Raw genomic sequence first — 24,199 nt, 5'->3', positions numbered from 1 at the left:
TGATGCAGTTTCCCTTCAGCATTGTAAAGTACTGCAAATAATTACCCCGAGTCTTTTTGTGATTTAAAAAAAGAGAACTATGGTCTAATTTTCTAAATGGGTTTTAGTGGGTTTTAACACCTTTTTCAATGTGCATAGTTATTATGTATGTTTGCCTGTGTTTGTCAACCTTTCGCACAGTATGTAATGTTTCAGCATCAATTTTTATCATTTTATACTTTAAATCTTATTCTTCACTTTTCTGCTTATTAACCACAGTCCCTTATGTACAGAATCTAGCTTATTTAGGAGTAGTTTTAGGGTGTGAAAGAGTCAAAGACCTTTTTTGAAGTTGGCTGTAAAAGAAAAGTCCTTGATTCCTACAACATCAGTTTCGCTTAGTTTTTTTTTTTTTTTTCCAACCGAGTAAGAACACATCTCAGCAAATTGAAGTCGGGAATGCAGAGAATGCAGCATCTTCTGGGTGGTATTTCAGAGACCAGGCTTAATCCAATATGTCATAAATCAAAAGATTTTTGAGCTGTGAAATTGGAAGAACTTCCAGATTACATTAATTCCTTCATCCATGCCAACATGGTATCCTTCCCCCACCCCCATTATGTTTCCTGCAGCTTGCTTTTACAGAAGACAGAAACAAAAGTATGTCAGTCCATAAGATGTAACGATGTTAACGATGATACCTTGGAATGCAGTAAGACATAATGTTTTCGTGTAATTTTGTATTTTTCCTATTTTGAACACCTGCTGACAGTACATTACGTAAAATTAGTACAGTGTTACCTAATGATGGCTTGCTCTACATCTGCGTTGTTTAAAGTTTGGATTTACTTGGCACAGATTGTGGAAAACCACACCGGGAAATGAGGATGAATCCCAAAGCGATTACAGCCCCACAGATGTTTGGTCGACTTGATGTGGCCACAAATGATTGGACTGATGGGATATTTTCAACTCTTTGGAGGAAAACGTTGAGAGCTAAGAAAGGTAGAAAATGAAGTGTTATTTTCGACCTGTACTTCTAGATAAAATCTTAGGGTGCCTATTTAGAATTAGTAGAACAACTGTATTCTCCATACGAGGAGACCAGCAAGTCCTAAATCAGTATATTTGTCAATGTTGAAATACTGAAACTATTGATTAGTATATTTAAAATCCCCCCTCCCACCTTTTTTTCTTTGTTGTTATTACAAAGGGAATGATTTTCCTTTTCAGTAAGTGTTTTTGTATCCCTGTGACATCTTAGAATAAAATAGAAAGAAAAAGCTGTTAAGGAAAATTGATAGTGTTGAATAAAGTGACTTTACCATAACCATTTCCCTGTATCTTTTACAAATGTTATTTTTATTTAAGCATAGCCTATTTTTAGAATACTGATCCCCCTATAAAATCGCAGGGGGAAATGGGCTTCTTTGGGAAGAAAATTGCATATATCAAAAACAAAGTCTCTATTGAACTAACAAATATTGCTGTTTAGACGCACACTGGTGTTTGGTTATCCTGTGAACAAACTCGTTAAGGGCTAGTGGTTCACTCTGAATGCTCTCTTACTTTTGGAGTCTCTAAATTGAACCCAATGTTCCTGGGATACCAGCTCAGATGGAAGAGGTGATATCAACTCTCCTCTCCTCGTGTTTTCTCACTCTCGAGTAAGTGGGAGAAAGGCATAGCGAATGCACTTGCGGGGAGAAGGAAGGATGCAGGAGAAGGAAAAGGTACTGGGGACATTTCTTCATGAGTCTTGTCTTTGGAACACTGTCTACTGAGAAATGTTTAAGGTGGTGCCACTCATTTAGGGAACGGAGCTCAGCAACCTAACATCAGTTGTCAAAAGAGGCATGGACATGTCTAATTTCTAAAGTGTGCTCACATTAGACATTGTTGTTTTACTGGAAATAAATGAAAGTTTGTCTCTGTCTTGTTCCAGTAATCCTATGTAAACACATATGCAGTGCCCAGTGCTACCTCAAAGAATGGGAGCTCAAAGCAGTGGTTTTTTTTTTTTTTCCCCTCTTTAAAGAAGGCAACATACTTTTTCTAAGTGACTCGGGTATTTAGATCATCATTTTACTTAAATTCAGTCGACTGAGCATAATTAAGATTTTTAAAAGCATTTTATTTGACACATAATATTTTACAGCTGTGGCACAGTAAATAAAGGTTAGAGTTGCAAACTTGGTCATGGTGTCAGTAAGAGAGACTAGAGATTAAGAAATTAGGAGGAATTATTAAACCAGATACCGAAATTTGCGATGGCATTCCGTTGACCATTCTGCTGATGCTTGTCACTTTTTTTTTTACTTCCAAATATCTCCTTAAGTGATTCCCATCAGTTTTGTCCCCAGGAGCCCCTCCAAGGGGCTCATGGCCTCCAGCTTGTCAGATACAAATTGTCGGTTCTCAGGCTAGTCCGGCTTGCACAGAACCTGGCACGGTTGATCACTCCTCTTCTTGGACCTCTTCTGTCACTTGACATCAGGGAAACTTAACCTGCTTGCTGTCCTTCTACTTCTGCCTCATGAGGGGCCTGTCAGAGGGAGGAGTCTGCAAAGGAGACTGTACCAGAAGTCTGACCTTTGAAGTGGCTCTGTGCTCAGACCTCCTGCCTCTGTCTACTTGTCCTCCCTAGAAGAAACATACCCAGTCCATGGTTTTAAGTGCCATCTCTAAGCCAATGGCTTCTACATTCTAATCTTCAGCCCTGACCTCTCCCTTGAATCCCCAGCTCAACAACGTTGTGGGATGTGTGTGGGACATCTCAAATGTGACATGTACCAGCCAGAATCAGTTCCGTGGTTCTGCCTGTCCTTCTGATGGCACTCACATTCCCTTTTCTCTTCTCTAACTCTTGCTTTCTAGAACAGCCTCAATTTGTGTTCACTTTGAGACCTGTGCACTTGGTATTCTTACTGCCTGGAAAACTCTGCCTCTAGATCCCTACATCACTTCACTCTCCTGAAATATTTTATTGACTACCTTATCAAAAGCAATGCCCCATCCTCTTTTCTTCCTGATTGTTCTTATCTTACATATTATTTGCTTATTGGTTTCATTATCATCTCTACCCCTTAGAATGTAAGCTCTGTGAAGACAGGACAGTGTCTTATTTTTACCGTAATGTCCCCAGACCCTAGAATAGTGCTGATACATAGAAGGTGCTCAATGAATATTTGTTCAACGAACAAATGACTTTTTTCCTTTGGTTATGTGCTTTAAACAATGGCTATAGATAGAACTGGAAAAGTCCTATGTGACAAAATAAGATAATCATTTCTATCAAAGTTTTATTTAAATATTAATGAAAATTATATCAAATTATAGTACTTCTTCAAGTACACTAGTTATGTGTATATGTATATATGTGTGTGTGTATTTTTCCCTCCCGCCTTTCGTGGGCTATTCTAGGGGAGCATATCTGGATAGTTCTTGATGGTCCAGTAGATGCCATCTGGATTGAAAATCTGAATTCTGTTTTGGATGATAACAAAACTCTAACCCTTGCCAATGGTGATCGGATTCCCATGGCTCCAAACTGTAAGATCATTTTTGAACCTCATAACATTGACAACGCTTCACCTGCTACTGTCTCAAGAAATGGAATGGTTTTCATGAGTTCTTCTATCCTCGATTGGAGTCCTATTCTTGAGGTATAGTGGAGTCTTCATTTTTTTAATTTAATTTAATTTAATTTAATTTAATTTAATTTAATTTTTTTTCATGCCCAGCTTTTTTTTTCTTTTAAATATAATTTATTGTCAAATTAGCTAGCATACAGTGTGTAAAGTGTGCTCTTGGTTTTTGGGGTAGATTCCCATGGTTCATTGCTTACATACAACACCCAGTGCTCATCCAACAAGTGCCCTCCTCAATGCCCATCACCCATTTTCCCCTCTCCCCCACCACTCCCCATCCACCCTCAGTTTGTTCTGTTTGTTTCAGAGTGTCTTATGGTTTGCCTCCCTCCCTCTCTGTTTGTAACTATTTTTCTCCCCCATCTCTTCCCCCATGGTCTTCTGTTAACTTTCTCAAGATCATCCACATATGAGGTATCTGTCTCTCTCCGACTGACTTATTTCACTTGGCATAATACATTCTAGCTCCGTCTACGTTGTTATGAATGGTAAGGTTTCATTCTTTTTGACTGCCAGGTAGTACTCCATTGTATATATATATAAACCACATCTTCTGTATCCATTCATCAGTTGATGGACATTTAGCCTCTTTCCATCATTTGGCTGTTGTTGAAAGTGCTGCTATAAACACTGGGGTGCATGTGCCCCTTTGAATCAGCATGGAGTCTTTCTTTTGTGGACCCAAAGAGGAAAATGGATCTTTTTGTGTTCTGGTACAGTGCATGCTGATTTTTCTGCAGACCTGTGGTGTGATTGCATTTCGTTGCTACTGTTTCTGGCAGATCTTGTATCCTTTGGGACATCGAAACCCTGATTGTCCCTTCCAGGTTGCCATCGGTGTTCTGATTGATTTCTTCTGGGCTCTTTGCATCTCCTTAGACCCGTGATGTCCACTGTGGGTTGTGGAGTAATCGCAAGGCCTAGCTGAATCACTAATCCCGCCAAACTGTGAATAAGTGAGATTTAATTTTATCATTTTGGGAATTCATGACATTTTTAAAAGGTACTCATGCCTGTAAAGTTTGGGAGCGCCCATCTTAGAAACATTAGCTTGAAGAAAACAATTTATTAAAATTGTATATAAGGAATTTTGATGAGATTCAATAGCCATAATATTCGTTTTAAGTTTGTTCTTGGAAATAATATTTCAGACAATGTCTCTTCAATTCATGAAAAGCTATATTATTTTCTTATCACCGGTACATTCTAGAATGTATTGATTATAATTAGATTATAATTAAATGCCTTGTATACTTAGATATTTTACTAAATAAATACTATAATGTAGGGCAGAATGCTTATTAATTTTTTTAATGTTTATTTTTGAGAGAGAGAGAGAGAGAGAGAGAGAGAGAGAGACAGAGCATGAGTGGGGGAGGGGCAGAGAGAGAAGCAGGCTTCAGGCTCTGAGCTGTCAGCACAGAGCCTGACGTGGGGCTTGAACTCATGAACTGTGAGACCATGACCTAAGCCAAAGTTGGACACTTAACTGACAGAGCCACCCAGGCGCCCTGGGCAGAATGCTTATTAGAGTAGCCACGTGTGAAACCTCTTTTTGACATTGTTAGTTAAATTTATTATTTTATTTACCTAATTTTTTAGAAATGATTTTGACTGAAAACTTATAAAATCATAATTTAAATTAAGTAGGTGTTTTACATCATCATTAAATTTTTGTACTTGTCTTTCTGTATCAATATGCCTTAGCTTTTGATAATATCATCTCAGGATTTACAGAACTCTGGCTTGCACAAGGGTTTAGGTTTGGTGAAGTGTCAAGATGTGAAAAAGGGGGAGATTATATAGCAAAATGTTGCTTACGTGTAATTGGATGTGTCACTAAACATGCTTCTAAAGATTTAAGATTTCGCAATCAAATTATCCATCCATTAAGGAGAATACAGAGCAAGGGTTCTGAACCCTGGCTTTGCAAAAATAGTCATCAATGACAGTTCTTTAAAATACAGGTGATTGGGTCATACCCCAATCCTACCAGATTAGAATCTCTGGGGACAGAGGTCCAGGAGTTGGTTTTTGTTTTTGTTTTTGTTTTTAAAAGCACTGAAGTAGCTTCAGATTTGGCAACCACAGATACGGCAGCAAGCTCCAAGTGAAAAAAAGTATTTGTGTGATTTTCCCCCAATACTTCGCATCCACGAAGGCTTTTAAAAAATACTTTTACACCACTAGCTAATGAATATTTAGACTTTGCTTTTTATGAAATAAGCTTCTATTATGTTCTATGTTGAGGCTGAATAAGGTCTTAATGCTGCACTTACCTAATTTTTTATAATGCTTTTCAATAATGCAGTTTCTTCTCACAAATGATTAGCAAGAAGCAAGACTCGCAAAGAATCAGACTGAAAGTGTTTAGAGCAGTATCAGGCAGCTCTAGGGAGTTATTAGAGGCAGGCAGGTGGAGAAGTTTTGTTCATAGGAATCTGTCAGCTCCTGGGAGCCAAGCTGATTTCTTGGCCTTGTGTATGACCTTTCTGCTTCCATCAACTTGAAAGTGCTATGTTCTGTTTTTGTTGCCGTGGAACCCTGGTAAATTCATGAATTGATGAATAATTTGGAATCAACATTTTATTGCTTCTGTTCAGTGTCTAAGAATGAGCCGATCTCTTGAGGCCAAGGGAACTTGTCTCAGCTTCAGAGAATATTGTGTGTTACATGGTATTTTGTTAGGGATCACACGCGCTTTTCTACAGTGGGCTCTCCAAGTGGCTCAATTCTCCATTTTCCTGAGTATTCTTTGATATTTTCCCACACTGGTTATTAGTTACATCAGAAGAAATAAAAGGAAACAGCTAATTTGATAAATCTTTGTTTCCCACTTAAGAAAACGTGGGTATGGATTTGCTGTGTTCATCTTTTAGTCCTTTTTCTTTTCCTGAATTATTTCTCTTATGTATGCCTCCTCATTGTCTTCTCGTGTATTTTAATCAAGAGCTGAAGACTTTTTGTCCATCTTGGTTTCAAGACCTGAGCACATGTATAGGGTGGTAACGAAACATGTGGGTTTGAATTCTGGACCTGGCTACCCACTGGCTGTGGGATCCTGGGCACATCACTTAAACTCTTTGGGCTTCAGTTTTCTTTTTTTTTTTTTTTTTTTTTAATATTTTTTAAATGTTTATTCATTTTTGAGAGACAGAGAGAGACGGAGCACAAGTGGGGGAGGGGCAGAGAGAGAGGGAGACACAGAACCCGAAGCAGGCTCAACGCAGGGTTCGAACTCCCGAGCCGTGAGATCGTGACCTGAGCCGAAGTTGGACGCTCAACTGACTGAGCCACCCAGAGGCCCCTGGACTTTGGTTTTCTCATCTGTAAAAGGAGGATAATAATAGCTCCTACCTCATAGCATTATTTTGAGCATTAAATGAGTTAACGCATGAAAGAATGTATAGCAAGGCCTGGCACATCCCATCTGCAGTATTATCATTAGATGTTGTTATTATAGTCCGTTGATATTTAAAAAACTTTTGTCCCAAAACGGCCATTCTCCTGGCATGCTAATACATTTATTAGTGCATTAATATGTAAATTAACAGGGTTTCCTTAAGAAGCGCTCACCCCAAGAAGCTGAAATTCTTCGTCAGCTGTACATCAAGTCTTTTCCCGACCTGTATCGCTTCAGTATTCAGAACTTAGAACACAAGATGGAGATACCTGAGGCCTTTGTGATCATGCAGAGCATTGACATGCTTCAAGGGCTGATCCCTCCAAAGGTAAATTGCTCAACTTTCTAGAAATTTCTCTCTTATTAACTGAGCCATGTTGTGCAGAGAGTATAGTATTTGAAACTGGCTCTCTTAGAGCTATGGATGGGGGAATGTTTCAAACGTCCCCCTGCATCGTTTTTATTTTTCTCATTACTTTTCTCCCCAAGTAAGTCACGGGTTTGTAATTTAGTGGCAAGTTCACAGTCATCTAATAAACATCCAGATTTATTTTGGGCGCTGACTTGGTATTGAGATAAATTCTGTATGTTTCCAGTTTTACTCATCTTTTCCTTGTTCTTGTCTTGGGAAAAGGTATTGTCCCTTTGACATTTTTTATTATTTTTATTGAAACCTCAAAGCACAATTTAGGCTTGAGAATTGAGTGACTAAAACAAAAAGTTTCTTCCGTGCCCAGGAGCAAGGTGCGGAGGTCACCCCAGAGCACCTGGGGAGACTGTATGTCTTCTCCCTCATGTGGAGCGTCGGGGCCGTGCTGGAACTGGAGGGCCGACGCCGGGTGGAGCACTGGCTGCGTTCTCAGGAAGCGCTGACCTTGGATTTGCCGCCTCTAGCGGGGACCGATGACACCATGTTTGACTATCATGTCTCGTCCAGTGGTGAGGACACTTGCTTCCGTTCCTACCTAACACACGGGAGCAGGTTTTTCCACTGGCTGATGTTTACATAGCTTTTATTTTTCTAAATGGTAATTAAAACACACGCTGTGAAATTAAAAGGGAAATCTTTATGTGTGATGAAACCTGATTGTTTCTTTTTCAAAACTTTATTTCATTTGTGTCCCAGATGCATATCTTCCCCTTGTGAGGTATATTATTTACTAAACTTTTAATGAATTAAAAACAAATTAGAGGGGCTCCTGGATGGCTCAGTCGGTTAAGCGTCCGACTTCGGCTCAGGTCATGATCTCGCAGTCTGTGAGTTCGAGGCCTGCGTTGGGCTCCGTGCTGACAGCTCAGAGCCTGGAGCCTGTTTCAGATTCTGTGTCTCCTCTCTCTGACCCTCCCCCATTCATGCTCTGTCTCTCTCTGTCTCAAAAATAAATGTTAAGAAAAAATTAAAAAAAAATTAGAAAAGAAAAATCTCCAGATCAGATCTATTTCAGTCATTTGTATAATATAATCAGAAATTTACATAAAGATTACAAAGTGTGAAGTATATTTTTACTAAATGTGTTTATCTATGTCTATAGATCTATCCAGATATACCTTAAGTTTATTTATATGTGCATATATAAAGTACATCTATATAAAACATATATATATATATATATATACACAATATTTCTGTATCTTTTATTTTTGGTTCTATAATTAAAGGAAATACGTAATGAAAAGCCTATGAGATTAGATATTTTAAGTGGTTTTAGGTACATACTACTATCACTATATTCTTTTTTATTTTTTATTTTTATTTAAAAATTTTTTTAATGTTTGTTTATTTTTGAGAGAGAGAAAGAGACTGAACGTGAGTGGGGGAGGGGCAGAGAGAGGGGAGACAGAATCTGAAGCGGGCTCCAGGCTCTGAGCTGTCAGCACAGAGCTCAACGCGGGGCTGGAACTCACAGACCGTGAGATCAGGACCTGAGCCGAAGTCGGACGCTTAACCAACCGAGCCACCTAGGCATCCCAACTGTGTTCTTTTTGAATGTGTATTTATTTTTGAGAGAGAGAATGAGAGTGAGCGTGGGAGGGACAGAGAGAGAGGAGAGGGCGAGAATCCCGAGCAGGCTCTGTGCCGTCAGCACCAAACCCCATGTAGGGCTCGAACCCGTGAACTGTGAGATCATGACCTGAGCTGAAACCTAGAGTCTGACGCTTAACCGACTGAGCCACCCAGTCCCTTATCACTGTATTCTTAATTTTTATTCAGACATTATTGAAAACTGACATTTTTAAAAAGAAAATTCCAAGACACTTCTTAATATTTCCTAATATTACCACTTTGGAATTGTTCCTTGGGAAATTCTGACTCGGCTGACACATACTTAAATACTACGTACAGCTACCATTCTAATCATTTTATTTTACGGGGAGATTTTGAAAGATGCCTTATGAGATGTCCGGGACCTCTGCTCGTGACCGTTAGGAATTAAATCATTAATAGGCGTATGAATATGTGAATGTTCTGTGTGCACCTCAGGTCAGTGGCTTCACTGGAACACGTGCACCGAGGAGTATGTGTATCCACCTGACGTCACTCCAGAATACGGCTCCATCCTGGTACCAAATGTCGACAACGTGAGGACCGACTTCCTAATCAAAACCATCGCTAAACAGGGCAAGGTACGGCTCTTTAACTTAATTGCTAACAATAGCACATTTTCAAACGTCCCTTGAAAACACAAGGCATCTTGCATTTATCTCAGAATGCTTTAGGTTGCTGTCCAGAGGAAATGAAAATAGGACCCAAATGGATATACTACTTTTATTATTCTCCACTGACAGCCGTAGAGTTGCCTGGTTCCAATTCATGAGCAAGTAATTTGTTCTCACATGTTAGTTGAGAGACAGTGAATTTTGACTCGTTTGTCCAAAGAGACATTCTTCTCTTCTGATAATTGTGTTAGTTTGCCAGGGCTGCCCAAATAAATCACCACAGGCTGGGTGGCTTAAATGACAGACCTTTCTTTCCTCCTAGTTCTGGAGGCTTGGAGTCCAAGGTTAAGGTGCTGGCGGGTTTAGTTTCCCCGGGGGCCTCTCTCCTTGGCTCGCAGCTTGGCCTCTCTCCTTGGCTCGCAGCTTTCTCTGTGGTCTTTATCTGTGCTCATCCCTCCTGTTACCTGTGTATCCAGACTTCCTCCTCTTCTACAGAGGCTGGTTAGATTGAACCAGGGCCCACCTTAATGGCCTCATTTTAACCTCATCATCTCTTTAAAGGCCCTCTCTGCAAATACAGTCACATTCTGAGGCCCTGGGTATTAGGGCTTCGACGTGTGAATTTGGAGAGGGGGAGCACGATGTAGCCCATAATCATTTTATTGCATTCCTTGGGTTTCTTTCTCAACTTCTCTTTTAGGCCGTGCTGTTAATTGGGGAGCAAGGAACAGCCAAAACAGTCATTATCAAAGGATTTATGTCAAAATACGATTCTGAAAGTCACATAACCAAGAGTCTGAATTTTTCTTCTGCAACCACCCCACTGATGTTTCAGGTACTGGCTCTTTGGTATTGCTCGTTAAGACCAAGTTTGTGATAAAGTTTGGAGGCTCTACTCTCTTCCCTGGGAAGCCTGTGCCCATTGACTTCATCTGTACTTTTTCCCAGCCGTGATAAGTCCCCTACATATGCCTTCCATTATCTGTATTATTTACCTGCAATAGAATCTCCCCCTAGTTGAGTTATACTGTATAATCTTAAATTGTGGAGAAATAAAAAGCTTATACAGGGAGTTAAACGCCCCAGTACTGTTTAAAATATGTAAAGAAAGCCTGTGAACATGTAAAACCCAAAACTGAAAGGAATATCATTCATTCCTCCATCCAAACCTGCTTCCTCTCCCTAGTGTCTGCTCTTCTGTCGTTGTTACTATTATTCTAGCCTCTAGGCTAGATACACCGGTCGTCTTGGATGGGTCTCTCTTGAATCAAGGTCTGAAAATGTAGCTACGGAAATACTTTTCACATCTCCTTCTTTCTCTTCATTCTCCCTGCCCACCTCTCCATAATTCACATTCTCAGGGTCCACACCGGGGTATTAGTGTGGAAAGATCTCCGACTGGTGCAAGTCTAATTCTCTTCCAGTCTTGCTTTCGTTCCTCGTCTGATCTCCAGTCCTGACGTTGCTGATTTATTTTGTTGTATCCTGACTTAACATTACACCATGGCTCCCATTATCAATTGCAGGAATAAATCGTAGAGTTAGCACATTCAAGAGTTTACCCTACTGTATTATTGAGGAGAAATAGAAAAAAAAAATTCCTCAAATTTGCTTTGCTTCTGTGAACAACACTGCCAAGAATGACTGGGATCGCAGTGGTGGCCTGGTGGTTTTGCTCTGGTCCTAAGTTGTTTAAGACCCTGTGGAAACTGGGGAGAGAATCCTATGTGTCAACTCATGCTTGGGTTGTTTTCAAATCATCCCTCATATCTGTTAGAACATGAATACATAAATAAAAAGGATACATTTCATAACTTGAAGATGGAAGGGGAATTTTTAGGAGAATTCCAACCCGAAGAACTTTGGTCTTGATTAACTTTGTTGTGCTGTGGTTGTTGGAATTAAAATATCAAAGAGCAATGAAAATTGTTGACAGCCTGGCTACATCCTGACCTTTTATCCCTTCATGTAATTGGTGACTGGAGAGCGCCAATAAACTAAGACCATTGATTAAGTTTCTAAATAAGACTGTCAACTGTTTTCTGCTCCTGTTAGAGATGGAATTTCCAATACCTGCTAGCCCTCTGTCAGATGAATACCATTTACCGTGTCGTGATGGGAAGGAATGTCTGCATGGAAGGTCAGCCTGAAACTGCAAAGACTGAGCTGTGATATTTTCGTGTTTGGGGAATAGCACGTTAAATTACCCTAGGCTGGCAAGATGCTAATGTTATACATATTCCTTTGTTACTGACATTATGCACATTCCCTTGGTATTGTCTCACATTTGAAGAACTTTTGTTAGTTTTACTTTAGGAGAGCATCCCCTTAAAGGCTTTAACTATAACTTCTTTGCGGATGCAGGTTTTCAAACATTAAATGAAAGTGTGATTCTTTCCCCCTATTATGTTGGGTAATTATCAATTCACATTTCTTGAGACTGGAGTAAATCTTTAGGGCTGTAATGTAATTCTGACAGTAACTACCTGGAGTTACTGAGGCTTTACAGGCAAAGGGCTCAGTCCCCCCCAGACCTTCCCTCACTTCGGGTATCAGCCACCTGCCTCAGTTTCCAGGCCACCAGCATTTCCGAACACCTGGCTCAAAGTTCAGCGGTTCCTATGACTCTGTCTCCGTAATTCACCAGAATGACTCTCAGAATTTAGGAAAGTGCTGTGCTAATGATTACAGTTTCATTATAAAAGATATGAATCAGGATCAGCCACAAGAAGAGATGCATTGAGGCAATGGTTGGGAGGATCCCGGCCGAAACCTTCTTGTGTCCTCAGCATGTGTTGTCTTCCAGGCACATCCAAGCGCGTCCCCAACTGGTAAGCTCACCTGAACGACACTGTCCAGAGCTCTGTCGGGCTTCATGACGTAGGCGTGACTGATGGAATCATTGGCCATGTGATTGAACTCAGTCTCCAAGCCCCCTCCCCTCCCAAAATATCCACTGATGTCACGTGGTCCAAATCACCAACCCTCAAATCACACAGTTGGCCTTTCGGGCAAGAGTAGACTGAGGGGACCCACCATGAACAACAGATTCTTATTACTCGGGGAATTGCAGGTGTTTAAAGGCTCCCTCCTAGGAACCAGGGACAAAGGCCAGCCAAATCATTTAGTATGTAACAAGACCCTGTCACTGTATTTTTACTAGTAACTCTTGGTGTTATTTACTCCTTCAGGGTGATAAAGATCTGTAGGCTTTATCACGAGACATTTATTAATTCCCTGGAAAAAAGGCATATGTTATCTAGAAAGCAGCCTGTTTGTTGATATCAAAATTCATAAACGATGTAATAGATTTCTAGAAGTTGCACCACATTGGAATGTAATAATTAGGACAATAATAGGCAGGCTTTTAGAACACAAACATGTGTGTTCTTTCAGGTCCCATTAGCTGATTCCCAGCTACGTTAGCCCAATTCCCTCCGACCCCGATGTCAAGCTGTCATCGATAGTTCACTGTTTCTTTTCCTGCTCAGAAGCATCATAGGATCATGTAGTCTGCTCAGTGCCTGTTGACTGCTGAGTATCCAAGCTTTCTACTAAGCTAGACTCATTAATTTTAGAAAGTTTCAATTACCTAACTTGCTATAATTAACTTTCTCACTGTAATTTTCCACCGTTCATGCTAAAGCGAGTTTTGAGGGAGATGAGCATCTTTCTGGGTATCTTCTGCTTACCTGGATCCAAACACAACTGAAATTGTAGACGAGAAAATAGATACTGTGCGTCCCTCCTGTGTTACCATGATAGCACACGGTCCAGTCGAGGCCACACGTCTGTTGCTTGACAGGTTATCTTCATTTATGGTTTCTTTTATTTTCCCCAAGGTGTCACATGCACAGCTTTTGTCAGTGTTTGACTATATGTCCGTCTTCATCTAGAACAGTCTAGTTTACTTCCATTGGCTTGGATTAATAAGTAATGGCATCCCTGTAACTATCGAAAGTGTGTAGTTTGGGCAAAAGTTGTACGATGCCCTGATCTTTTTGGCGAAGGCAATTCAGTGAGTCTTTTAAGAGAGAGATCTCAATTTTTTCCCCAACAAATATTATTTTAAGTGTTTTCTTTCTGTTTTAGAGGTAATCTACACATACCTTTAAAAAGTTAAACAACACAGGAAGTTAAGAAGAAAGTTTCTTTAGAGAATTTCTGAAAAAGTTGATCTTTTCTAAAAATAATCTTAAAATGTTTTGAATATAATTGTCTTTTAAATAGTTGTATGGCACTAGGTTTTCTTTCTAAAAAATGAGACTCATAGAGCCGAGAAAGAAATTCCACATTTTTTTTAAAGACTCAGAACCACTTTTCCAAATGAAATCATATGCAGAAGACTAAGCTATGAAACAGGTAACCATAGATTTGCTCTGGTGGAATTGGAGCTGGACTCCTGAAACCCTTCCCGACTTCATCCTTGCTTCCTGCAGAGGCCCCTATGGTTGCGGAAAATCCTTCTGATTCTTCAGAGCATAGTTTTAAGATGAGTTTCTGGAGTAGAATCATAAGAGATAATATGTGAAAGTATTTTTCCACGGTGAAGGTCTCTAAAAATGTCAGGTTTTACTGTTACTATGAATGTACTCAGTTCGAGGGAGACTGATGTACTTGTCTGTGTTCACACAGTTAGCCGATTGCAGAAACTGGTGAGAAACCAGGTCCCCATATGTTCTGTGCTTTTCCAGTTCACCCGTATGCCTCCTTCCAATTGGCTTTTCTTTATCCACATTAATATTCAAATGACTGATTTATCACTTAGTGATCTTGTTTTATTTTTAGCTTCTACTTACCTTGTTATTGTCTTTTCACATTGTTTTAGATATTTTACTTTTCTTTATAATATGCTATTGAGCATTTTACACTTTACTAATGTAAGATTTTTCATTTGCTTTTGGTGATTTATAGTAAAAGGGGAAGATCTTATTCAAGCATTAGATGTCTTTAAAAAAAATTTTTTTTAATGTTTATTTATTTTTGAGAGAGAGAGACCACAAGCAAGGGAGAGGCAGAGAGAGAAGGAGACAAAGAATCTGAAGCAGGATCCAGGCTCTGAGCTATGAGCACGGAACACAACATGGGGCTCGAACTCACAAACCGTGAGATCATGACCTGAGCCGAAGTCGGATGCTTAACCAACCGACCCACCCAGACACCCCTCAATAGATGTCTTAATAAGAACATAAGCTGTCCATTTTAATCTTTTAGCTAAACAGCAGATATGTAGGCCTAAAATTAAGCATATTTAAAATTTTTTAAATGTTTATTTATTTTTGAGAGAGAGAGAGAGAGAAAGAGAGAGACAGAGCATGAGTTGGGGGGGGGGGCAGAAAGAAAGAGGGAGACAGAGAATCTGAAGCAGGCTCCAGGCTCTGAGATGTCAGCACAGAGCCCAATGCAGGGCTTGAACTCACAAGCCGTGAGATCATGACTTGAGTTGAAGTCAGATGCTCAACCGACTGAGCCACGCAGGCACCCCAAGCATATTTTATATTTCAATTCAATTGGATGTAATATATATGAAAATGACTTAAATGCTGATATATAGAGTTACCTGTAAGTGATAATAAAATATCTTTCATCTTTACAATGCATTAAGCTCACCCTGTACTTTGACATATATCATTTATGGATAATACTGTGTTGTGTATATACACACATACACATGTATCTGTAATTTAAATATCTTTATATACACTTCCACTTGTGACTATGCAGGTTATGCAGATTTGTGCTATGTCCTATTACAGAGACAATTGTGTGAATGATAAACCCAAGAATTGGGCAGTGCACAACCTTCTCAACTGTACATTACCCTGCCAATATCTCTTCCAAGGCAGTGTTCCGCCCTCTATCTGGTTGGGGAAATAGACATGTATACAATCAAGTATAACTGATGTGATAAGTGCTACTTATGGTGTAATCTACAAGTGTTGTGGAGACCAGAGGAGGAAGGAAGTAATTTCTTCAGAAGATTACAGAAATCAATGTAATGAAAAAGCTGACTTTACTTAAGGAAATTCCATACTTATGTCATATTAATATTATATATTTTAGGAATTATAGAGGCTGAACTATTAAGAATTAATTCAAAAAATTGAATTACCCCTAGTTGTAGGGCTCCTAGCTTAGCATGGACACGGGCAGCTTTCTTCACCTGCATTCCCAAGTCTGTCTGGATTTCTAGCCTTCTGGTTTTTATTTCTTAAAATGCTGTTGTCACAACTTGGGCTAGCCCTCGCATGCCATGTGTGAGATAGGCAGACAACAAGAACAGAATCTTTCTAAGATTCCATAGAGTGCTTAAGATGATATCATGCTCACTAGCGTCCTCTGATTTCAGAGTAAAGTTTTTGTTTGTTCTCAGACAACAGCATAAACCGCCCTTAGTCCAAGTTCTTGCTAGAGATCTCAATTTTTTTTTTTTTTTATCAATAGCTGTGTCGAGAGAAGTGACATTTATGGAAGATCATTCATCTAAATCAATTTTTGACAAATTGTGTTTAGCTGATGCTAATGCTGAGGGATTTTTTTGGCTCAGAAATGGCTACTCTAGGAATATGTAAATAAGGACCCTTTAACGAACGCTAGCCTGTGAGCTGAGCATCACTGTGTGGTATGTGTTTTATTGTTAACTGAATACGAATGAATTACGATGGTGAGGGCCCAGAACAAAGAGACTAAGGGGTCTTTAGAGGTGAGACTGGAGATGTACGTGGGAACATCATGGCACTCCTTGTAAATCACTCCTGGAGAACCGGTGGAGTATTTTACAGGGTGACACTGCCCCTTTAGAAGGCTCATGCTGTCTGCAGAGGGGAGGACAAGATGAAGAGATATGGGTGTTTTCAGAGAGAACTGGGAGATGAGGGCTGGACCAAGTAGAAAAGTTAGAATGGAAGCACACCTGTTGTTGTCTGAGTAGGTGTTGTTAGAAGAGAGGGGTAGGGGCGCCTGGGTGGCTTAGTCGGTTGGGCGTCCGACTTTGGCCCAGGTCATGATCTTGCGGTCCGTGAGTTCGAGCCCTGCGTCAGGCTCTGTGCTGACAGCTCGGAGCCTGGAGCCTGCTTTGGATTATGTGTCTCCCTCTCTCTCTGCCCCTTCCCCACTCACTCTCTGTGTCTATCAGAAAATGAATAAACATTAAAAAAAATTAAAAAAAAAAAAGAAGAGAGGGGTAGAAGAGAAAGAAGAAAGTTACGGATGACTCCCAGGTTTCTTTTCCTCATTTATCTGTATATCAAATACTTACAAATAAGGACACTGCGCCATATACCTTTCTGGACACTGAGGTTGTAGTGATGAACAAGACAAACAAAATGTCTTTCCTCTTTACATTCCAGTGGGAGACACAGTACTCAGATAAACAAATATGCCAATTTTTGTTAACTACACCAGGGTCCATCTCACCAAAACAGTGGTTGAAGTGGGAACCCAGGTGAAGGAAATCAGAGAGTGTGTGGGTGGCGAAACACAACAAAGATTATCTGTAGTTGTTTAGACTGATTTTTTGGGGGAGACAGAAAATTCTAGATAAAATTGTAAACCACACAACATAGTATATATGACTTATTAAGAAGTTATCAGGACTGGCTGGCGGAGGCAGAATGGGGGAAGTTTAAGAGTTTGTGACATGAATCCCCCTGAGAAAGACAAATAACTGACCTTGGGAATATCATTGTTCAGGGAGGAGGAGATACATCAAATAGGAGTATGGAAATTAGAAGAGAGAGAATGTATTGATGTTGGATGGGGAAATGTTTGGACGGGACAGTCGGGTCATTGGTGTAGATCCCTGAAATGGGTGCCCAGCAGGGGGTGCAGACTTTGGGGTAAGGGGCATTTATGTTGGATATATTGACTTTGTGATGCCAAGTATGGATCCTCCCAAGTGCGAAGTCCAGCTGGAGATACTAGTCCACATATATGGTTTTCCCAAACATTTCCAAATAGTTATGTGATGGAGTAGAACCTACAGTTCTTGTGCTTCCGAACTCTAGGAGGTCTCCTCAAACTCCAGATGCATTAGGTAATGATTTAATGGGTAGCAGTTCTAAAAACAGAAAGGTCTCAACTCCAGGGTCAGAAGCTGCTTCATTTTACTCCCTCTTGTTTTTTGTTTTTTGTTTTTTGTTTTTGTCAGCTTAGCCTTTTTATGACATATATAGTTTACTAACGATTTCCTGTTATTTTGAAAAAAAAAAATAGGGTCACCGTGAAGGGGAAGAAAGTGCAGGTGTGGGACTATTACTCCATATCACTTCACCTATTCCACCTGTGGCTTTTTACCTCTTAGGTGGCACCCAAGACATAAAATCTTTTTTTTTTTTAATGTTTATTTTTGAGAGAGAGAGAAAGAGAGAGAGCGCGAACGAGCTTGAGTGGGGGAGGGGCAGAGAGAGAGGGAGACACAGAATCTGAAGCAGGCTCCAGGCTCCGAGCTGTCCGCACAGAGCCCGATGTGGGGCTCAAAGTCAAACCGTGAGATCATGACCTGAGTCCGACACTTAACTGAGAGCCACTCAGGCGCCCCAAGACATAAAATCTTCATGTGTTTAAGAGGTCTCGTTAATAGACAAGGGAATATCTGGAAGGCTCTAGCTTGCCATAGGAAGGTGTCAGGAGATTATGAATCGCCTTATACATTTAAATTCATTGAAAAGCAGAGCTAAGTTTAGCCAGTTCATTACTTTAAACAGCTTGCTTTTATTTCAGGGAAATAGGAAATTCTTTTTGCCATTGTACTGTTGTCGTGAGAGATTTACTTTGTAATTAAATGAGTTGTGATATATTTATATATCTTTATATTTGGAAATGGTGAAAAAATGTCATATCTCTTGCCCTTATTCATTCAAATGGTGATGGGAAATTATAATTTGAAATGACCAAACTGCAAAGATTTCCGAGGACAAATATATGACTTTTTGCTTCTATGTTGGCCTTATTTTGTGGTTGTCTCTTGGATTATTGAAGTCATTTTTAACTAGTTTGCTCTTCATCATGAAATAAGTAAGCTTTTTTGGATAGGAGGAGGATGCATTTTGGGTCAATGTATCTCCACTTTCTCCTACATTTATACACTATCTTTTTTAAATGTTTATTCATTTATTTTGAGAGAGAGAAAGAGAGTGAGAGAGCATGCACACCATCTGGGGTGGGGCAGAGAGAGAGGGAGAGAGAATTCCAAGCAGGCTCCACACTGTCAGCCCAGAGCCCATCGCGGGGCTTGATCTCATGAGCCAGGAGATCGTGACCTGAGCTGAAATCAAGAGTCAGATGCTTAACCGACTGAGCCACCCAGGTGCCCCTACATTATCTTTAACACAACTTAAAATCTTGGATCAGTAAATTGCTACAGTGGTAGGTATGGAACGAGGTCTTTAAGACTGAGCTTCTAGAGCATGAGGACCGTGAAGCCTTTTCTGTTTTATTTGTGTGCTAGCTCTGGTTACTCAGGGCATACATTTTGAATGACTGGTTGATTTCCAAACCACACGGTACTACCCTTGAAATGATCGATAGTCTGGGTCCCTCCCCAGGTTTCCCTTACTTCTCCCAATACTCCTTTTTTCATATTGCTAGGAAAAAGTGTGGTTTTTAAAATTTTTGTTTGTTTGTTTGGTTTTTAAATAGAGCCCAGTATAGTCTTCTTTAGAAGAAGCTCAGAATGGAGAAATGAGAGAGACCCAGCGGGGCGTGGTTTGCTATTTTGTATCAGGGGGTGGGAGGTGATTCACTGTGCTTGCAGCTGTCCCAAAGCATTGGATCTGGATTGTGTCCACTACAGAAGCCCGTGGGTGGCCTTCTCAATGGAGACAGAGCAGTCTTCACGTTGGGACGGGCTGTGTGGCTCAGAGCACCGACCTAGGAAGCTCCTTGGACCGTTGCCCTGTTTAATTTTGTCCCTGATTTACAGGGAAACTTTTAGAAGGGCTAAATTCTTCGAATAATGGGGCTGGGGAATGCAGTGTCATCTGTATAAGAACAATGAGACAAAATCTTTAGGAATAGACTAAGGAGTCTCATCCCACTCAAAATTTACAGTAATTAGAATTTCATGTACTCCAAAATTAAAGCAGATTTTCGAAGGTGAACATTATGCAAGACACTTTAGGCACTTCATGCCCTGGTTTCCAGAATTAAGGAGAGTTTTGGGGGGTGTTTGTGAGTAATTCCTGTCAATTCAAATGTTCCTAGATTTTAAAAATCATTCACCGTGTCTTAGGGTATATTTTCACAAATCTTTCTGTTGGCTTTCTTGTTTTGCAGAGGACAATAGAGAGCTATGTGGATAAACGCATGGGCACAACGTATGGCCCTCCTGCAGGAAAGAAGATGACTGTTTTTATTGATGATGTGAATATGCCAGTAATCAATGAGTGGGGCGATCAGGTATATTGATTCCATTGCACACTTTATGTCAACTCAACGTTGATGAGTAAATATTTTTCTACTTTTTCAATATGCTGTTACTGAATTCCAAGAAATTCCATTATTTGGCAACATCAAGGCATTAGCTTCTGGGATGTAAAGGAGTGACCTTTAAATTCTGAACGTTGTCTTTCTTAGGTTACTAATGAGATAGTACGACAGCTGATGGAACAGAATGGGTTTTATAACCTGGAGAAGCCTGGGGAGTTTACCAGCATTGTGGACATCCAATTTTTGGCAGCCATGATCCATCCTGGGGGTGGACGCAATGATATTCCCCAAAGACTCAAAAGACAGTTCTCTATATTCAACTGCGCGTTGCCTTCTGATGCTTCCATGGACAAGATCTTTGGTAAAATGGTGTCAGTGGGGCACGGGGAGGGAGTAATACCTACTTGCATTCCACTGAGAAGATATCTACCCAGAGGTCAACACAGAAGGGGCATTGGGTGGCTCTTCAGTCCTTTTTACCATGTACTCTCAAGTAGTGTTTATATCAGGATTTTGTTTATATAAGGAATTTTTATATGTATGTAGTGAATTGGGTGCCTAGGTAGATCCTTTCTACCTTTGTTTTTCTTAAAGTGACTGTTGCCAGCTTCTTAACCAAGGAGGCTAAACATTAAATGAACGTGAAGATGATGAGATTTTTTCCTCATGGATATACCTATTTCAGGTCCGATTGATAGACTACCATGCCAAAAGTTTATGTGGCTGAGACTTTAACCAAGCCACGTAATGATTTTGGTCAAAGCAATAATTTTGCCCATAGCAGAGATTAGCCAGAGTCTGATCATCAGAGTAATTTGCAGGATTGTAATAAGTTACTGATTGATTAAATATGTAGTATTTCGGAAATAATATCTAGCCCAGGAGATAAACACTATATATCTATATAGATAAACACTATATATCTACATATCTACATATCTATATCTATATCTATATCTATATCTATATCTATATCGGCACTAGCCCAGGAGATAACTATGATTGTCAAACTGAATAATGAAAAGAGTTTATAGTTGGTTTTGTAGCTTCTTTTTGCAGAAAAAGAGTGTAAAGTTATGTACGCATTGTGTTAGGTGTTAACTTACCATTTCTGAAACTACTACTGAGAGAAAATGCATTAGGATACCATAATTAATTTCTGGCAGACTAGAATGTCATCTCAGGACCCTGGGCTAGTGGGGTTTGGCCATATCTGCCTTCAATCATGATAGTGGGCAAAAGTTTGGAAACCAAGTGATATGTGAATTGTCTAAACCTGGGAAAATTACAATGGACCAGAAGAAAAAAGACTCTAATCAATTTTAATTATTCTTTTTTTGCCTAGAAAGTTTTACACACAAAGTAAATTAAAATATTTTGTAATGCTTGGAAAGGCAACAGTAGAATGGAGAAATCTTAAGGGTTCCCGGCACCTCCCTTTTCCTTATGTCTTTCGAAAGCACCTTTATATATGTAACGTCACCCACTTAATAATATTGAATTCATTTACCTAGAGTTTTCAGTAGTGTTTCTTAACCAACTTTTCAGTATTTGTATGCTAACTTCCTTGAGCGTATATCTATTTTTTAGATTAAAAAAATAAGAGAACACGAATGTAAATTTCTTTGATATGTGGTCATTGCTTATACTGTGTATAATAATTGTGCAAACTCTATAGTATAATGTTTTCCATTTTAATTTCACTGACTTGAACCATCACTCAGAATGTTACGACTTTTTTCCCCTTTCAGGTGTGATTGGGGTAGGCCACTATTGCAGTCAGAGGGGCTTCTCAGATGGCGTGAGAGATTCAGTAAAGAAATTGGTCCCCCTGACACGTCGACTGTGGCAGATGACCAAGATGAAAATGCTCCCTACCCCTGCAAAATTCCATTATGTGTTTAACCTTCGAGATCTTTCTAGGATCTGGCAGGGAATGCTGAACACCACCTCAGAGGTTATCAAGGAACCAGATGTAAGTGAAATATAAGAGGAGAAAATAAATGGCATCGTTATTTATTCTATTCCCTAAACTGTTATTCGTAATGTAATGTTTAGTGGAATGATGAAATATTTTGGGATGTTTTAGCATGCATTTTTTTTCTGCCTTTCAACTAACATAAATAAGGGAAAAGTACATCAGGAAGTTTCTTTTAAAAAATTCCAATTAAATTTATACTTAAGGAAATAGTATACATAGTTATTTTCTAATGAATGGAATAAACAATTGATCTTATTTTCCCATTATATTTTTCTTATACTAAATAATGGAAAGAATCAGTATTGATTTTATTATGTAATAGTCTCCATATTTTAAACTTGACATCTTAGCTTTAAAAAAGTAATTATCATGGGGCGCCTGGGTGGCGCAGTCGGTTAAGCGTCCGACTTCAGCCAGGTCACGATCTCGCGGTCCGTGAGTTCGAGCCCCGCGTCAGGCTCTGGGCTGATGGCTCGGAGCCTGGAGCCTGTTTCCGATTCTGTGTCTCCCTCTCTCTCTGCCCCTCCCCGGTTCATGCTCTGTCTCTCTCTGTCCCAAAAATAAATAAAAAAACGTTGAAAAAAAAAAAAATTAAAAAAAAAAAAAATAAAAAAGTAATTATCTTTATAAACACTCAAAATTGAAGAGACCATTTTGTTGTTAATCATCCACGATCTTTCTTTTCCGTGTAACTAGATGAACTAAAACAATTATGTATATTGGCATAATTAAGAAGAGGCAGAAAAGTAGAAAGTCCATTTGGCTGAGAAATGAGCATTTGTACACACACTTGAATATAACAGTTCCTAGCATTAAAAGAATTCTCTTCAAACTAGAAACATTATGGAAAAATTCCAAAGCATGGCCTGTGTGCTCAGGCTAAGGTAATATTGGCTTCCCTTTTAGCTTTTTATGGAATGGAGAAGGTAATTAAGCAAACTGGCTTTAGGGATTTGTCCACATCAATACACAGGAACAATTGAGATATCAAACAAACCATCACTAGGCATATTGAGTAGTGACTATAAAAAAAAAAACCCAGCTTTGCCCCAGATGCTCACAAAGTAGGTAACCACATGGCTGACTCCAAAGAAAGACGTTTTGGGGAAAACTCACTTTCCTTGTTACAGAGAACAGAAAATAATTTTAGCAGCAGGGAACATTTTATCTTGTTTTTTTTTCCCCTCAAAGTCATTGACACATTAGTGGCCATGCAGAATGCAGTTCCCCAATATTATTTTTTGAGTAGCCAGATTTTGATGCTTACTTGAAATCATCATATTTCCAGCAATTGATGTTGTCATGAACTTCTGTCTTAATTAACTGAATCATTGAATATATTTTACTAAATTCCTTTTAAATTTTGGTAACCAAATATAACCAATAGCATTTTATCATTAGTAATATAATAGCTTAAAAACCCCCTAACCTGCAAAATGTTAGCAAGCTCACAAATTTCCACCAGTCTTTCATATCAGATGAACTTGCTATAGAAGCAAGTGTATCGAGCAATTAATATCCTCAACTTCCAATGAACTTTGCGCCTTGGATTACATAGACTAGGTGATTGTTTTGTTCAGATAATCCAGACTTGCTGCAAATTTCCTTCACATCGCGTTAAGTAAACATACCCTTCTAATAGTTATGTATGTGAAAATTGTTTATACACTACATTTTATTTTCTGATCTGGCCACGTGAATGTAGGTGTCTTATCCAAACAGACTAATTTATCACAGGTTTAAGACTTTTATGTAGCATATTACCTTGTTGGTTAATCAGAGTCATTTTAGTGATTTGTCTAGGTTTGTTTTCATTTTAATGTAAAGACTGAACATGAATAGACACTACTCTATTTGATATACTTGATTAGACCAACTTGAAATAAAATACTTTTTTTAAAGTGTATTTTTTGAGAGAAAGAGAAAGAGAGTGAGAGTGTGTGTGCGGGTTGGGGAGGCGCAGAAAGAGAGGGGGACAGAGGATCCAAAGAGGGCGGTACTCTGACAGCAAAGAGCCTGATGTGGGGCTCAAACTCACCAGCCACAAGATCAAGATCATGACCTGAGTCAAAGTTGGATGTTTAACTGACCGTGCCAACC

The 24,199-nt window shown here is 39.4% G+C and overlaps 1 protein-coding gene across 2 annotated transcripts in view; it reads left to right on the top strand.

Moving 5' to 3' along the window:
- The window catches only part of DNAH5 (dynein axonemal heavy chain 5), a 284,081-nt gene that overhangs the window by 164,262 nt on the left and 95,620 nt on the right, over nucleotides 1-24,199 (top strand). For both annotated transcript variants that reach the window (XM_078444422.2, XM_078444417.2), the window contains exons 42-50: nucleotides 838-984; nucleotides 3,403-3,644; nucleotides 7,184-7,360; nucleotides 7,770-7,971; nucleotides 9,515-9,657; nucleotides 10,391-10,525; nucleotides 19,966-20,088; nucleotides 20,266-20,479; nucleotides 21,870-22,093. In XM_078444422.2, the coding sequence (XP_078300548.2) occupies nucleotides 838-984; nucleotides 3,403-3,644; nucleotides 7,184-7,360; nucleotides 7,770-7,971; nucleotides 9,515-9,657; nucleotides 10,391-10,525; nucleotides 19,966-20,088; nucleotides 20,266-20,479; nucleotides 21,870-22,093 (1,607 nt within the window). The remainder of the gene's footprint in view (nucleotides 1-837; nucleotides 985-3,402; nucleotides 3,645-7,183; nucleotides 7,361-7,769; nucleotides 7,972-9,514; nucleotides 9,658-10,390; nucleotides 10,526-19,965; nucleotides 20,089-20,265; nucleotides 20,480-21,869; nucleotides 22,094-24,199) is intronic.

The sequence above is a fragment of the Panthera onca genome, chromosome A1, assembly GCF_046562875.1.
Source record: "Panthera onca isolate mPanOnc1 chromosome A1, mPanOnc1 haplotype 2, whole genome shotgun sequence".
NCBI lineage: Eukaryota > Metazoa > Chordata > Mammalia > Carnivora > Felidae > Panthera > Panthera onca.
The sequence above is the reverse complement of the archived record's forward strand: the minus strand, read 5'-3'. Positions and strand labels throughout refer to the sequence as shown.